Source organism: Arvicola amphibius, chromosome 3 (genome assembly GCF_903992535.2).
Source record: "Arvicola amphibius chromosome 3, mArvAmp1.2, whole genome shotgun sequence".
In the NCBI taxonomy this organism is placed as follows: Eukaryota; Metazoa; Chordata; class Mammalia; order Rodentia; family Cricetidae; genus Arvicola; species Arvicola amphibius.
Genome location: NC_052049.1, coordinates 47,152,153 through 47,168,355, shown reverse-complemented (window position 1 = coordinate 47,168,355; position 16,203 = coordinate 47,152,153). Strand labels below are relative to the sequence as shown.

General features: G+C 45.6%; 1 protein-coding gene across 5 annotated transcripts in view; it reads left to right on the top strand.

The window, feature by feature from the left end:
• The first annotated feature begins 994 nt into the window (after positions 1–994).
• Ccdc125 (coiled-coil domain containing 125) overlaps positions 995–16,203 on the top strand; it is a 34,445-nt gene continuing 19,236 nt past the window's right edge. For 2 of the 5 annotated variants that reach the window (XR_005284683.1, XR_005284682.1), the window contains exons 1-6: positions 995–1,364; positions 4,887–5,002; positions 7,980–8,320; positions 12,823–12,881; positions 14,502–14,588; positions 16,114–16,191. Coding sequence is in view for 3 of the 5 variants with exons in the window: in XM_038323052.1 (XP_038178980.1) it covers positions 8,020–8,320; positions 12,823–12,881; positions 14,502–14,588; positions 16,114–16,191 (525 nt within the window). In the remaining 2 variants the exon portion in view is untranslated. The other 3 variants (XM_038323052.1, XM_038323054.1, XM_038323055.1) reach the window with 3 other exon arrangements.

Sequence of the window (16,203 nt, the reverse complement as noted above, 5' to 3'; positions counted from 1 at the left end):
CAGGGCTACACAGAGAAACCCTGTCTCAAAAAGCAAAATATAACAAGTAGAAAATAGCTCTCGCTGGGCGGTGATGACACATGCCTTTAATCCCAGCACTCGGGAGGCAGAGGCAGGCGGATTTCTGTGAATTCGAGGCCAGTGTGGTCTACAAGAGCTAGTTCCAGGACAGGCTCCAAAGCTACAGAGAAACCCTGTCTTGGAAAAAAAAAAAAAAAAAAAAAGCTCTCAATTGTTTTTTTTTTTTTTTCTTTTCTTTTTTCTTTTTTTGGTTTTTCGAGACAGGGTTTCTCTGCAGCTTTTTTAGAGCCTGTCCTGGAGCTAGCTCTTGTAGAGCAGGCTGGCCTCGAACTCACAGAGATCCGCCTGTCTCTGCCTCCCGAGTGCTGGGATTAAAGGCGTGCGCCACCACCGCCCGGCTCAATTGTTTTTTACATACTTTTTACCATCTTAAAATTCTGGTTTTAAAATCTGATGTACAATTCTAGGGGTGTGGCTCAGTGATGGCATGCATCATGCATGATTAGATGTATGAAGCATGTCTTGGTCACCTCCATTGCTGTGAAGAGACACCATAACCAAGGCAACTTATAAAAGAAAGCATTGGCTGGGAAGTTTGCTTACAGTTTCGGAGGGTGAGTCTGACCAAGTACAGAAACTAAGTCGGGTTTTTTTGCATACCTAAGTAACTAGGGACAATACAGGCGGGCTCTGGAGAAGAAATGAGAGGCTTATTACTGCAAGAGAAGGATCTGATCTCTGTTTTTAAACCAGAGTATTATTTAAGCCTAGGAAAGTGTTTGATAACCGCAAAGCCTTCGGTTATAACAGGTGTAGGCGCAGAGAATTAGCACACGATCATTTTAACAAGATAATGAAGCTGGTCCAGCACGTCGGATGGAAGCATCTGAGATAGGCAATGAACAAAGCAATCTTGCCACCAGTGCTCTGCAAGCATTCCCTCCTGCCGTGCCTTTGCTCCGGCCCTCCCAATGGCCCAAGCTGCCTTCTGGGTTTCTAACTGCTGAAAGCCTGCATTCCCAGATCTGCCTTTCCCCGGGAACCTCACCTGGGGCGCATTTTTCTCTTACGGGGTTCCTAAAGTCCCCAAATTGGGACCAGTTAAGTTTGCGTGTCTTAACGCTCACCGTGTCCTAGGTGGCTTTAAATCTCAGGCTTTTATTTGTCCATCCGGCTTTGGAGCTGAAGCTGGAGGAGGGCAGCTAACATCCGGTTGCACGGAGGCACGGACACGAGGCTCAGGAGGAGTGGCGCGCCGCTGGCCCACCTGGACCTGGCGACCCTTCCCGGTTCCTGGCGGTGGTCGTGCAGTCACGGGGCCTGAGGACGCGCGGCGGTGCGGGGTGAGCCACTGAAGGAGCTGAAGGTTCGATCCTTGGGACGGGCGCGCAGACGGCCCTCGTCAGGCCAGCGCCCTGGGAACCTGCGGTGGGGAGGGTCGGGAGCCCGCTGCTCTGTAGTGGAAACTGCAATTGGTGGTCAGATTAGCAAACTGGCTCCTTTTCCGGTACAGCCAGCCGTTAATGGCCTCGTCTGACACTAGGGAATACCGATCTCAAAAACCCTGTTCCCTGCTTCTTCCTACTATTATTTATTAATTTTGAGCCATAGAGCTGCAATGTACCGAATGCTATGCAATATCCTGGTTTCGATCCTGAAACAGAAAGGAACGAACAAAAATCCTCGAGAAAAACAGGAAATCCACGGAAGTCTGTGGTTTAGTTAGTAATTGCACCAGTGGCTTGCTCTCAATTTTTGATAAATGTACCGAATGCTAATCTTAGAGGAATTTGAATGGAGAATTTAAAGGTCTAAGTCTTTGCAACTTATTAGAAATCTAAAATTATCCTAAGGTTAAAAGTTAGCGTATAAAGCCCCGAGGCTCGCTAATGAAGGCTAAGTTAGTTTTCTCCCCAGCAGGACAGGAAGTAGTAGGTAGTGCCTGTTTGATCAACTTGTTTGCTGAAGCAGTTGTCGGGCTAGTGGGGGTGGATTCTGCTGGCCTGTTTCCCTCTTGGAATTTGTCCTCTCTCAATTCTCTTCAACAAATATCTTTTAGCATTTGTTAGGTGCGAGCAAATGAGACACATTTCCTTAAACTAGTGGGAGCCATGAATGTCTTTAGGGCCAGAAAGGGACATCACTGGATCTGTTTTAAAAGTATTGACTCGGCAGCGATGTATGTGTAGGTGGCTTTGTCGTTTAGCCCAGAAGTAATCAGAAATACAACCAGGAAATTAAAGTGGAAAAGATAGGATTTGGGAAGATTTTTGTGAGTCCGGAAGACTTCACAATTGAAGACATTCGAGGATCAAAGAAAAAAAAGAGGGAAAATGTATTCCAAAGTTTTTCACTTGAGGGTTTTAGAACATGGTGATACATTTTAGAACAAAGGGAACTCCAGAAGAGACCTGGATTCAGGGAGTGGGAAGAGAATGAATTTGCTTTGAGCTGTATTTGTATTACAGGCCTAGTACTGAGCTGGAAATGAGTTTAAGAGCAGTAAAAGCAAGGGCAAACTAGAAGGAACCAGAGGAATAAAAAAGTGCCACGGAAGGCAGCTGTGTGACCCTCTTGACAAAAGAGAGCTGCTTATTTGTTTATTTATTTATTATGTAGACAACATATTATTGTATTATATGTGTATAATTTTATATATATAAAATACAACATTCCTTCCACATATGCTTGTATACCAGAAGAGGGCACCAAATGTCATATAGATGACTGTGAGCCACCATGTGGTTGCTGGGAATTGAACTCAGGACCTCTGGAAGAGCAGTCTGTGCTCTTAACCTCTGAGCCATCTCTCCAGCTCCTGAGCTGCTTTCTTGCTTGGTTGAGAAATCCAGGTATCCCAGAGACCTGATGTGAAGTTAAAGATTCATATCTCCTACAGACTTGGAGAGAGAGGCTCGGGGTGAAGCTAGGTCTTGGAGTTAGCAATAGCAGTTTGCTATTTTTCAGAGTTATTTTAGTGAAAAACAGGAAGATTGCCAGCAGTCTGTTCATGCAGTGTCCTTTCTAAAGTGTCCAGAGGACTGGACAGGGAGCCAGATATGATTTCTGGTTCTGACTATACCCACTGCCTACCTGTGTTATTTGGTCAAGTCATGTATGCTTGGAATAGGAAAATATTTCTCAGTGAAAACAAACAAACCCTTTTATTTCTAGAAATACAAGTAGGGTGGAGAAGTACCCTTTGCAAAATGCTAGTACAGAAATAGAAGTATAATACTCCAAAAAAAATTCAAAGCCAGTGCTCAGAAGACAGAGGCAGGTCAATCTCTGTGAATTCAAGGCCAGCCTGGTCTACAGAGTGAGTTCCAGGAGAGCCAAGGCTACACAGAGAAACCCTGTCTTGAAAAAACAAAAACTTAATAAGTAGGTATACTGGTGCACAAATCCTTCTTTTGGGGGTATTTAAGCAATCTTTCTTCCTCAGTCTCTTGAATACTAGGTCAAACACCACCAAGCTGGCTTAATACTCAATTAATAAAATTCAGATTATTTATTTGACTAGTGTAGCTGATCTCAGATATATACCCAATGGTGCTCCAAACATTCTACTTAAACTCATGTTGGAGCCAATGATTCAATCAGGATCCGAGATCAGCAGCTAAGAATTTGTGCTCAGACTCCCACGGCAGCACTTTCCCTATTCCACAGATGTTCCCAAGCTGGTGCTACTCTCCTGTAATCCCAAACTCAGAAGGCGGAGCTAGGAGTTTTATCAAAAGTTTAAGGTCACCTGAGCTACTTAGGAAGAGCCTGCCTAAAAAGGAAAAGAATCTTGCCCGATGTGGCCATGAATGATTGCAATTCCAGCATTCAAGAGACAGGCTATGATCCCAAGTTCAAGGTCAGCCTGGGGCTGCGCAGAAATCTCGAACATGTCTCAGAAAACAAAAGTCACAGCAAGTCCTTAAACTGGATGTGTTGATACACACCTGATGTGTTGTGCTTATTGGATGTGCTGATGCATACTTGGTGTTGATGCACACTGGATGTGTTGATACACACTAGGCATGCAAAGGCACACTTGGTGTGTTCACACTGGATGTGCAAATGCACACTTGGTGTGTTGTGCACATTGGATGTGTTGATGTATAGCTTGGTGTGTTGATGCAGCACTCAAGAAGTAGATTCAGGATGATTGCAAATTTGAAGTCAGTCTGTACCACACAACAAATTTGAAATCAGCCTAGACTGTCTTAACAGGATCTTATCTCAGCAAACAAAACAAAACACCTTGTCTCACTCTGTGGTTATCCACGATTTACTCTCAGAGACTTCCTTTCCCCTTGTGTTGACCGGTTCTGTCTTTTTTTGTTGCTATTCACCTAGACCTGACCACACTGTGGTGTGTGTGTGTGTGTTGGGGGGAGGGGTGTCTGGAGATTGAAGCCAAGGCTTCATATATTCTAGGCAATTTTTCTATCAGTGGTTTTAATAGTGAAAAATAAAATAGCAGTCTCACCAGATGGTGGTGGCTCACGCCTTTAATCCCAGCATTCGAGAGAGGCAGAGGCAGGCGTCTCTGTGAGTTCAAGACCAGCCTGGTCTACAGAGCGACTTCCAGGACTGGCTCCAAAGCTACACAGAGAAATGTCTCGAAACTTCCCCCGCCAAAAAAAGCCATCTCAGCAAAAAGTCAAGACTGTTCAGTGTCTTTGACAGTCCCAGTAAGCATCTGCTTAAGCAGCAGGATATTTATATTCCCAGTCTCATCTAAACTAAGGCTTGTTACTGGGATTATTTTATTGCTATTACTATCATCATTATATTTTCTTCTCATTGAATTGAAACTTGACACTGAATTCTTTAACTCATAGTTGTGTTTAAAGTGAAACATTTCTACACAGTTGCAGCAGAACCGCCGTTTTGAAATGCCCGGTGTTGAAAGCCGGAGTTCACCGCACTCCGTCCTGAAGGAAGGAGGCTGAGTGTCTGCAGCAGCACTTGCTCCCTGCGTGACCAAGTAAGTGACCCCAAGGGTGGGGGTGGAGGGGACTCCTCGGTGGTCTGTCCTCTAAGATGCTGTTTCTAGAAGACATTTTTTTTCTTTTTTCTTTCTTTTTTTTTTTTTTTTTTTTTTTTTTTTTGGTTTTTCGAGACAGGGTTTCTCTGCAGCTCTTTTAGAGCCTGTCCTGGAACTAGCTCTTGTAGACCAGGCTGGCCTCGAACTCACAGAGATCCGCCTGCCTCTGCCTCCCGAGTGCTGGGATTAAAGGCGTGCGCCACCACCGCCCGGCTAGAAGACATTTTCTTCTGGAAAAGAAAGCAGGTCTTGCCAGGCGGTGGTGGCGCACGCTTTTAATCTCAACACTCAGGAGGCAGAGGCAGGCCGATCTCTGTGAGTTCAAGGCCAGCCTGGTCTACAGAGAGAGTTCTAGGACAGTCTCTAAAGCTACACAGAAAAGCCCTGTCTCAAAAAATTAAAAATAAAGAGGGGTGGGGGGAGGGGAGAGGGGAGCAAGTCTTGTGGCGCCCAGTGTGTAGCCTGGTAGCCTTGATGACACGGCTGTCGTACATCCTTGTCCTAGAAGAGGCAAGTATTATATTTGCTCATTCTCTCCTTTTTTATTTGTTTAGTAAGCAAATCTTTATTTAGCTGTGTTTATGTTCCAGAAACTGAATTAGGCTCTAGAGTACCGGGGTGAAGCAGACAGGGTTTGGGACCTGTTGGTGTGTCCCCTCTGCGTGAGGGTGTTTGGAGCAGGTTTGCGCCGTGGCCGAGGAGAATGTGCAGGCGGTTGAGCTAACCTAGCACATATACACAGTGAGTCGCCTCCTGCTCCACTCAATTCCCCACTTCATCAGAAGGGTTGGTGGTATAATTTGAGAAATAAGCAAAATATGGGGAATATGTTACAAAGTTCTATGCGCTAAGGAAAGAAGGGAGGGAGGGAGATAGAAACAGGAAGAGACACTGGGCACGGTGGCCTATGCCTTTCACCTCAGAGTTCAGGAGGCGCAGGCAGGAAGATCTCTGCGTTCTATCCCACATCTGGCTGCCTATGTTATTTTGATTTGGTTTTTGCTTTTGGGTTTTTCGAGACACGGTTTCTCTCTGTAGCCTTGACTATCCTAAACTAGCTCCGTAGACCAGGCTGGCCTCTGCCTCTAAGTGCTGGGATTAAAGAGGCATGTACTACCACTGCCTGTCTATTTTCTTTTATTTTAAGGCTAGCTCGTCTGTATAGCCCAGGCTAATCATAAACTGGCTTCTTTCTTCCTCTGCCTTCTGTGTGCTAAAGTCACCAGCCTGTGCTACCACAGGCACAGGAGTTGGCAATTCTATTTATTTTATTTTGCAGTGTTGGGGGTGGAGCCTAGGGCCTCATGCATGCCAGGCAAATGCTCTGCCGGAGAGCAGTACCTCCTGCCTTCACCCTTGCCGCTTGCTTTAGATAGTGTGCCAAGACAGGTCACAGGGTGACAGACACTGAAGTTATCACCCAAAGAGGCCGAGGAGCCAGGTGTGCGGCATCTGGGGGAGGAATAGTCCAGGTAGCACAGAGCGCTAGGGTGAAGAATACAGCCCACACCAGAGCAGCCTAGAGCCTGGGCTGGCCGGCGTGGATGTGAGGAGAGGCGGACAGAATGTGGGCCCTTTGGCCGTTGCACAGGCTTTGGGTTTTACTTGAGTTACACAAAAGTGGGAGAATTTGAACACAAGTGTGACAGTGTAATTTGAGGAAAGAGAGGGAAGAAACTCAGAGGGACACCTTCCTCTGCTGGTTTTCCATCCCCAAGCCAATAGAGCCCAAAGTTCTCTTAGCCCTTGAAGTAAGGGATGAAGCAGGAACCAAAGCAGGAGGCAGAGTCCTTCTGGAGCAGTGTTTGTGGTGGGAAGTCATTTCACACTTGTCTGAATCTGCACCACTCTCAGACTCGTAGAAACAGAGCCATTCCTTTGTAAGTTTGCCTGTTACAGTCTTCTGTCACCTCAGTGACTGGTCTGCTCTACCCTGATCAGTATAGTACCGCATTCATGCCTCAGCTGCTGATATCTTTCCCACAATTCATGTTGGTCTTTGAAGTAAGAGCTTGGGACTCTTTCCTGTGGAAAAAGACCTGAGGTGCTAAACACTTCTAGTAAGGGGCGCTCATGTGTTAGGGTTTGTCTTCTTTCAATTTTAAACTTTACTTATATTTGTGTGTGTGTGTGTGTGTGTGTGTGTGTGTGTGTGTGTGTGTGTATGTGTATGTTTGTCTGTATGTACACCAGATGTGTGCAGGAGGCCACAAGAGGGCAGAGCATCCCTGCAGCTGCTGTTACAGGCAGTTGGCTGCTTGATGTAGGTGCTGAGAATCAGACTCTGATCCACTGTAAAAACATCAAGTACTCCTAACTGCTGAACCATCTCTTCAGCCCTTGTCTTTCTTTTGTTTTTTTTTTTTTTTTTTTTGTTTTTTTGTTTTGAGATAGGATTTCTCTGTGTAGCCCTGGCTGTCCTGGAACTCACTCCTTAGACCAGCCTAGCCTGAAACTCAGAGATCCAACCGCCTCTGCCTCTGGGATTAAAGTTGTGTGCCACCACTGCCCAGCCCCCCCTTAAAGGTTCATTCATATATTATGTAAACATGTTTTGCCTGTAAGCCAGAAGAGGGTACCAGATCGCATTATAGATGGTTGTGAGTTGCCATGTGGTTGCTGGGAATTGAACTCAGGTCCTCTGGAAGAGCAGCCAGTGCTCTTAACCACTGAGCCATCTCTCCAGCCCCTCTTCACCCCCCCCCCACGCTTTAAACACTAAATAATACTCCTCTCCGTGAATGCACACACATTTCCTTTATTCATAGCTTGGCAGCTGTAAGTTAGTGACAATGAGCACGGATGTGTAGGCATCTTTTTTTGACATAAAAACTTTCATGTCTTTGGGGGAAAAAGGCAGAAGAGGAATCGTGGCATCTGCTGACTGGTTTTTAATCACTGCTTCCCCTTACTACAGGCAGCCTGTCTTCGCTTATGATAAAAGCCGCATTTGGCTAATGAGCGAAGTGACGAGGTCACCGCGTGAGGCTGAGGGTGTCTGGGAAACAGAGGAGGATGACATGACCGAAGGTGACCTCGGGTACGGCCTCGGAAGAAGACCTGGCGGGATTTATGACGTTTCGTGTTCGATTACAGCTAAGAAAAGGTCAGATGGAAGGAACCTGAGCCCCCCTCCGTTTCCAAGAAAGGGGGAAGAAAGAAGTGAGACCCTTTTTCAGTATTCCGGGACTGAGGGCTTGCGGGATGCATGCGCTCACGGACGCAGAGCATCGGGCTACAGGCGGCAGAGCAGCGCTGGTGAGAACTCCTTATCCGCAGCTTTCTCTCCTTCCTTCCCTCTTGGAACGCGAAAATCAGTAACCGCAGGAGATTTTCATCTTTATCTCTTTAAGACTAGATTAAATTTACTTGTTTAAGGAGGTGGGGCGAGCTCGTGTCAAGGTATGCCCCAACTTGAAGCCAGTTCCTTGCTTCCACCACGTCATGTCATCAGGCCTGGTAGCAGGTGCCTTTTCTTGCTGAATCACCTCACTGGTCCATGTCTTAGTCTCTTGAAGGAATATGGAGAGTTCAGAAGTAGCTGATGTTTTGTTTCTGAGTATGGTAGGATGCTGGGGACCAGCCTCAGCAGAGAAGTGGGTCTGGGATGTCTGGAAGGCTAAGCGAATACACAAACACAGGATTCTAATGCAAGCTGACAGGCTCTCAGCTGCAGGGCGGGTTCTTCTAATTCTCTCTCACTCTCCCTTATTTCTTTCCCTTTCTCTGTCTCTCTCTGCCCTAGCTTCAAACCTCAGTCTTTTATTGTGAATTTTACACAAGGAACTTGATTCTTTTTTTCTTGCCCCAGGTTAATCATTTCAGGAACAAAGCAGTTCACAAAAAGTACAAAGATTCTTTGAAATCAGAACATCATCATGCATTATGACATTTTCCCAGTTCCCAAGCCCCATGCCAGCCACTATATTCTTAATTCTTAGCTGAGTTAATTTTTAAACAACTTCTGAGGCTTTCTCCTCAGAGGCAGACTACCTGCAGTTACAGAAGCGTAGTTCAGCGGGTTTCACTCCATTGTCGCACCTTTCCCATTGTTGTTCCTCACGATTCCAATTTTGATTTAAAGGCCAAAGGCAGTCAGCCCCAAAGCCCTGGGTTCTTCAGAAACTTTATTCGTCATAGCCAGTACCTTTCTGTTTCAGTATAATTCTTTTACCAAGTGTCATAATCAGGCAAGAACAATTTCTTCATATCCCCCCAAATTCCCCAGTTCTTTTAGTGAAAGAGGGGAGACTCTCACTCAAGTCTCGGGATAACATGACTCCCCAGGAACTCACGAGAAACCGTCCTTGCTGCAATCACAGGAGGTTTATTGACAGGAACCAGCTGGGACCGAAACTTATTTCCCACGCAGGGGTAGAGGAGTTTGACCCCGTGTAGCTGGGAGAAGTGGTATTTAGGGAAAGAAACCACAACCCAAAAGGGGTAGGGAGGGCGTTATTGGAAAATTCTGAAAATACTAGTGATCATTACAAGGGGGTAGCTCCCCATTTTTCAAGATTATTCTCAAGATTATAATCTAACTTTATGGTCAGCCAGTTCCTGGAACAGAGTCACTAAACCGGCTAACCTAGATTTTTGGTTCTTCTCTCCCTGCTAGATTTTTGGCTCTATTCTTTCTGCTAGAGGGGTCTGGATTTATCCGGGTCTTTCATCAGTGCCTGCCCGCTCTGTCAGATCAGTAAGATTCGTATTAACATACAGCGCATCCATATTCTCAGAAGCCACTGGTGTGGAAGGAAACAAGAACATGAAGAACAAGTACACGAGCAGAATTGTTATAACCAGAATCATCTGTAACGTTGCCAAATGCACATCTGTAACTGCCATAGAGGCGGTCCTCGGGGCACACAGGTGTTTTCTCCTCGGCCCTCAAGTAACATCATTTATTGCCGCTGGGTTGCCTGGAGGGAATTGCTTCCTGCCTCTCAGCAACCGCAGTGGAGGGGAGCTATGCTTTGGGGGTCCAACAGTAGCTAATCTGCTTTGATATCATACAGGTGTGACTCTGGTAGCTACTTAATGCCTTTTCCTTTTGTTATGCAGTCTTATACCCCACCCCCTCGGAGTCCCCTAGGTGCCAGGTACACTAGTCTAGGTTCTGGGAATACTTTGTGTTCTGAGTTACTAGGTCAGTCTAAGAGGGAGACTCTGCAGGACCCCATAAGCTTTAGCAAAACAGCAGGGAAATCAGGAGGGAAAAGGACCAACCAAAGAAACACACTCTGGCCCCGAAATCAGAGCCAAATCTGCCCCCTCACTGACTAAGCAGAAAGCCAAGCAATCCCTGAGCAAGAAACCTGACCCAATTCCCACCCAGAAAATCTCCCTGGAAAACGCCATCCCTAAGAAGCACCTGTTCAGTTTGCTGCTGCCCTTCTTCCACCCTGGCAGAGGCAGCCGCTCTCCTGGATTCTTCCCTCCCGATAAATCTCTTAAATGAGGTTTGGGTGAAATATGTTCCTTTGCCGGAATGGAGTGGAGGAGAAAAGTAACAACTTTTTGGTGGAGCAGGAGCTGAGCAGGGCTGTAACAACCTCACTGGGGAAACCTAGTAGAACGGAGCTGCTTTGTTTTGTTTTTTAAAGATTTATTCATTTATTATGTGTTATGCACAGATAGTGGGGTCCCCCAAAAACCACCACAGAGGCTTAGGCTCTCTGTCTGTCCCGCATAGAGGTTGATAGCTGAGAACCCCAAGGCCAATCAGGGTAGGGTTTTTTTTTTTTTTTTTTTTTTTTTTTTTTTTTTTTTTTTTTTTTGTAGTAGAGGTTGGGGTGAGGGGATTTTCAGGACCTTGACTGGCTGATGTTTGTCTGGGGGGTCTTTGCTAAAGGTGAATAGGTGAGTCCCCGGGCTCAGGGACTTCCCGTGGTTTTATCTAATCTTAGATAATGGTTAGAATGTCAGGTACTTCCCTTTAGACATTGGCCCTCCCTGGGTAGTGTCAATTTACAGTTTTTCCTGGAACCCTGTGCTGGCTGCGGTGGCAGACTCATGTGTGGCCAGGCTACCCAGGGCCCCAAATTGCTTGGGTCCCATTATGTGTGGCTAGGTTGCCCTGGGCCCATTATGTATACAGTATTCTGGTCTGCATGTATGCCTGCAGGCCAGAAGAGGGCGCCAGACCTCATTCTAGATGGTTGTGAGTTACCATGTGTTCGATGGGAATTAAACTCAGGACCTCTGGAAGTACAGCCAGTGTTCTTAACTGCTGAACCATCTCTCCAGCCCAAAGGGCCGAGTTGCTCTACTCCGGGGAAGCAGAGCCAAAGTGTAACAATTTCGCTGGGGAAGCTCTCTCCCACCAGAGCAGAGCTGTTACATTGGAGAAACCTTTCCCTAGAGCCTGGCTGTAAGCTGTTGCGCTTCTGTGGTACTCCTCGACTCCCCACTGCCAGGATCCCTTTCCATCTGAGGTGCAATGCTTACAAAATCAGTTTCCATGAGGAGAGAGAGACACTGCAGGAAGTGGTCAGCTTTAGCACAGGGAAATCAGTCTTCATGGACTGACCGCTGTTTTATTGACACCCAAAAGGCCTTTTAGCAAGTCAGCCCCTGCGTACCAAAATCTCTTATCCGAACTAGAAGTTGTCTTAAGGAACCATGACCTAAGTAAGCAAACAGAATCATAAGAATTACAGGTTTGGCCGGGAGGTGTTGCACCTTTGATCTCAGCTCTTGGGAGGCAGAGGCAGGCGGATCTCTGTGAGTTCGAGGCCAGCCTGGTCTACAGAGCTAGTTCCAGAACAGCTATGGTTGTTATACAGAGAGACCCTGTCTCGAAAAACAAAAAAACCAAAACAGCAACAACAACAACAAAAAGGCCCAGAAATGTCTTATGACTGAGGTTATGCTAAGGTTCAGAAATTCCCAAGGAAGAGCAACCCCATAAATTTCAGATAACAATCTCTGATTATTTATCAGAGATTATTTAAAGAACTATGTGGCCATCACTCCAGAGTAAATGCCAGGTACAATGGCCCTTTTAATACCCTACTACAAATAATAATCAACAAACTATGCAATTAAAGTTACAGAAGACCACCAGGCAGTGGTGGTGCATGTCTTTAATCCCAGCACTCGGGATGCAGAGGTAGGAGGATTTCTGTGTGTTCAAGACCAGCCTGGTCTGCAGAGTAGATTCCAGGACAGGCTCCAAAGCTATACAGAGAAAACAGAGAAAGCCTGTCTCGAAAAAAACAAACCACCACCAACAAAAAGTTACAGAAGCCCTCCAGTTAGATATTGTTCTTGGAAAGAAAGTTTAGTTCCTAGATATTATTATTGCTACTTAAGACAAACATAAAAATCCGTTTATTTGACTAGAACATTCATGTTTTTCTACACATTTGTGTGGCAGCCAGTTCATCAACACATGCTTCATATCATAATCCCTTAATGCTGTTTTTTTCAAAGCCACTTTTAAGTTTATGTATTTTTATCATTAGTTATCATATTATAATTTTTTCATTTTGCAATTTATTGAAAATACATATTTGATATTTATAAACAGATGTCCTGTATTTTGCAGAGGGGTGGGGGCAGGGCATTTAATACAGGGTTTCTCCACAGAGCCCTGGCTGTTCTGGAACTCACTACGTAAAGCAGGCTGGCCTCAGACTCACCAGAGATCCACCTATCTCTGCCTCCCGAGCGCTGGGATTTAAGGAGTCTGCCACCATGGCCAGCTAAATGCCATGTATTTAACTAAAGAAACTATTCAATTTTTCTTCCAATAGATTCTAACTCAGACTTGTCAAATGAACAATTAAGGCAACGTCTTCATGAAACTTTAGAGGTATGTCCTGCAAATAAGTGATGGGGGGCCTTGCACCCCCATCCATTCCTCCAGACTCCCTCTTCTTCCCTTCATCTCTTGGGCTCCTACTTTTCAGTAGGCCCCCTGTTTTATTCTCTCTGTCTCTATCTCTCTCTCTCTCTCTCTGATTGTTTCTTCCTCCCTCCCTCCCTTTTTCCCTCCCTCCATCCCTCCCTTCCTTTTCTTTCTTTATGTTTGTGTGGGTACCTGTGCCACAGCACACATGTAGACATCAGAGAACAACTTGCTGGAGTTGGTTCTCTCCTTCCGTCCTGTGGGTTCCAGGGATTGAACTCGGGTGGTCAGACTTGGTGGCAAGCTCCTTAACCTGCTGAGTTGTCTTGCTGGCCCTGGTTCTTGTCTCTTGAAAAGTCCTCTTGTGTAAGCACACCCGCCACTTCAAGCATGCCTGTCGTTTCTCTATCTGGCTTCTCTAAACTTATCTAAACTACAACTTGCATTGCTTCCTTTTAGATGTCATACCTCTGTCTCCCAAGAGCTGGGATTAAGGGCATGTGCTACTCTGCCCAGCTGAGAATATAGCTCTTTGAGATCCTTTGTCAAACAGAACAACACCGAGATTTTTCTTTTCCTTATGATGAGCCACTTGCTTACATGGGTAAAAGCAAGAGATAAGCTTTTGTTTCAACTGTGAAGGGGACTCCTGCACAGCGGGGGTGGGGGGCTCCCTCCCAGACCCCTAGATCAGGCACATGCCACATCCAAACACCTGTTTTCACAGAGAGATCCTTTATTAAGCAGGGAAGAAAGGTTAAGTGGTTGCTTTCTGACAGGCAGAAAAACATCAGAAAATGACCTCACAGGTGTAATTTTTTTTAATATTTATTTATTATGTATACAATATTCTGACTGCATGTGTGCCTGAAGGCCAGAAGAGGGCACCAGACCTCATTACAGATGGTTGTGAGCCACCATGTGGTTGCTGGGAATTGAACTCAGGACCTTTGGAAGAGCGGGCAATGCTCTTAACCACTGAGCCATCCCTCCAGCCCCGCAGGTGTAATTTTTAAGAGGAGAGGGGGAGGTCTATGTTAGAATAGGGTCAGATGCAGTGGCAAAGGAGATGGGGATGAGGGAGAAGGGGACAAGAGAAAAGGCAGGGGTATTAGACAAAGGACTGCTCCTGGATAGAGGGGAGACACATGTGGCCCATAGGAAATAGCAGTTTATAAGGGTAAAGGGGGAAACCCTGTGTTAGGAGGAGATATTGGGCATGTTAAGGTGAGCCAAAGGCTTCTGGTTGCTGGACTTCAATGGTAGTCAGTGTCACGGGGATGAAGTGACCAAACGAGGGGATAGACCTTGGTGGCTAGCTTTAGGACTGTAATCTAATGGTTTTTTAGCAAGGCAGAGGACTAGGGAGAAGGGCAAGGCCTGCCAGAGCCACATGCTGGAGTGGGCTGCTGTCCCATCAAACTGGAGCTTGGTAGTGAGGCTCTTGGTCATAGTTTGACAGGCTCACTGCAGCATCCCTAGGAATTCACAACCTTGTTTAAGGGTAAATGTGGACTAGCCAGTTGACAGTTCAGGAATTCCATGCCTTGCAAACAGGAAGGCTTACTGTATTTCTGTCCTCAGGAAGTAGAAATTTTAAAAACTGAACTTGAAGCCTCTCAAAGGCAACTTGAAGGTAAAGAGGAAGCATTGAAAATCCTTCAAAGCATGGTAAGAATTTATTTCTGAAATTTTCATCACCTAACACATTTCAGTAATGAGTGGAATTATAATCCCTGCACTCAGGAGGCAGTGGTAGGAGGATTGAGAGTTCAAGACTGGGCCTAGTTACATCCTGAGAGCCTGTTTTGGAAACACACACACACACACACCACCACCACCACCACTGCCACCACCAGCACCACCACCACTAGCAGCAGCAGCAGCAGAAACAACAGTAATTAGTGATGCTTTTACCTTGTAAAATAAAAGAATCGGTATTTAATATTGTTGGGTTTTTGAGATACAGTTATTTTTTTATTAACTACTGAGTTGTATAGGTATCCCTAGAACCTAATTTTAGAGCACTTGCAATATATTAAAAAAAATGAATCTTGTAGGGCCTGGAGAGATCGCCCAGAGGCTAAGGGCATTGGCTGCTCTCTCAGAGGATCTGGGTTTAATTCCCAGCACCCACATGGCAGCTAATGAGATCTGGTGACCTCTTCTTGCATGCAGGTGTACATGCAGACACTGTATATGTAATAGATAAAATACGTCTCAAAAAAAAAAAACTGAAAAAGACTCACCCACACACTTTTTAATGGATTTGTCTTTTCACCTTTTCTCTTTCAAACAAATGTAACCAAGCAATTTGTGTCTGTAATTGTTTGGTTAGCATGCTTTTGAGGTCCAATCATGTTAAAGCATGAAAAGTACTGAAATTACCTGGCGCGAGTGAGAAGGAAACACGGAACACGCAAAAAAACCCGCTTAGGAGTTTATTAAGGGGGTGTGGACAGGCATGGTGAGGTCGGTGTGCAGAGAGGAGAGAGAGGGAGATGGAGACAGTGCTTCCAGCTTTTAAAAGCTGCCTAGCGCATGTGCACAGGGGGTTGACGTGACTACGTCATACGCAGATGATGGGGCTCACACATGCGTGCAAGGGCTTAGCTGAGCCATACGTGGATGATGCAGCCACACTGCACGTGGATCACAGGGCCCTTAGGCACTTCTGCCTGAAGGCTTATCCGCACATGCATGGCCCTAGAACTCGGAAGTGCCAGCCTTATTGTGGCTGAAATCATAACAAATACTTTCTTCTCCTTCTTGCTTCTCCTCCTTTTTAGTTTATTAAGACAGGGTTTCTCTTTGTAGCCTTGGCTGTCCTAGAACTCTCTCTGTAGAGCAGGCTGGCCTCAAACTCAGAGATCCGTCTGCCTCTGCCTTCCAGTCCTGGGATTAAAGGTGTGCGCCACCACTGCCCAGCAATACTTTCTTCTTAGTCAAGTAGCTCATAACTGCCTGTAACTCCAGCTCCAGGAGATCTGACACCCCTTCCAAAAAGGCCCCGCAGGCATCAGCACGCACATGCACACATTTATATGCAGACACACAGACATTGAAAAAAAGTATGTGTGTTGAAAATAAATAAATCTTTAAAAATAAAATATGCATATAGGAATATGCTCATATATTATGCAAATAAGAGGGTTTAAAACTTAATTTTACTGACACTATTTTTATTTTTTCTTAGGCAGTGCTTGACAAAGCCACAAGTCACACACAGACAGTGCTTCAAAAAACCATAGAACAAAAGAGATCTTTGGAGAAGGTATTTGCAAAT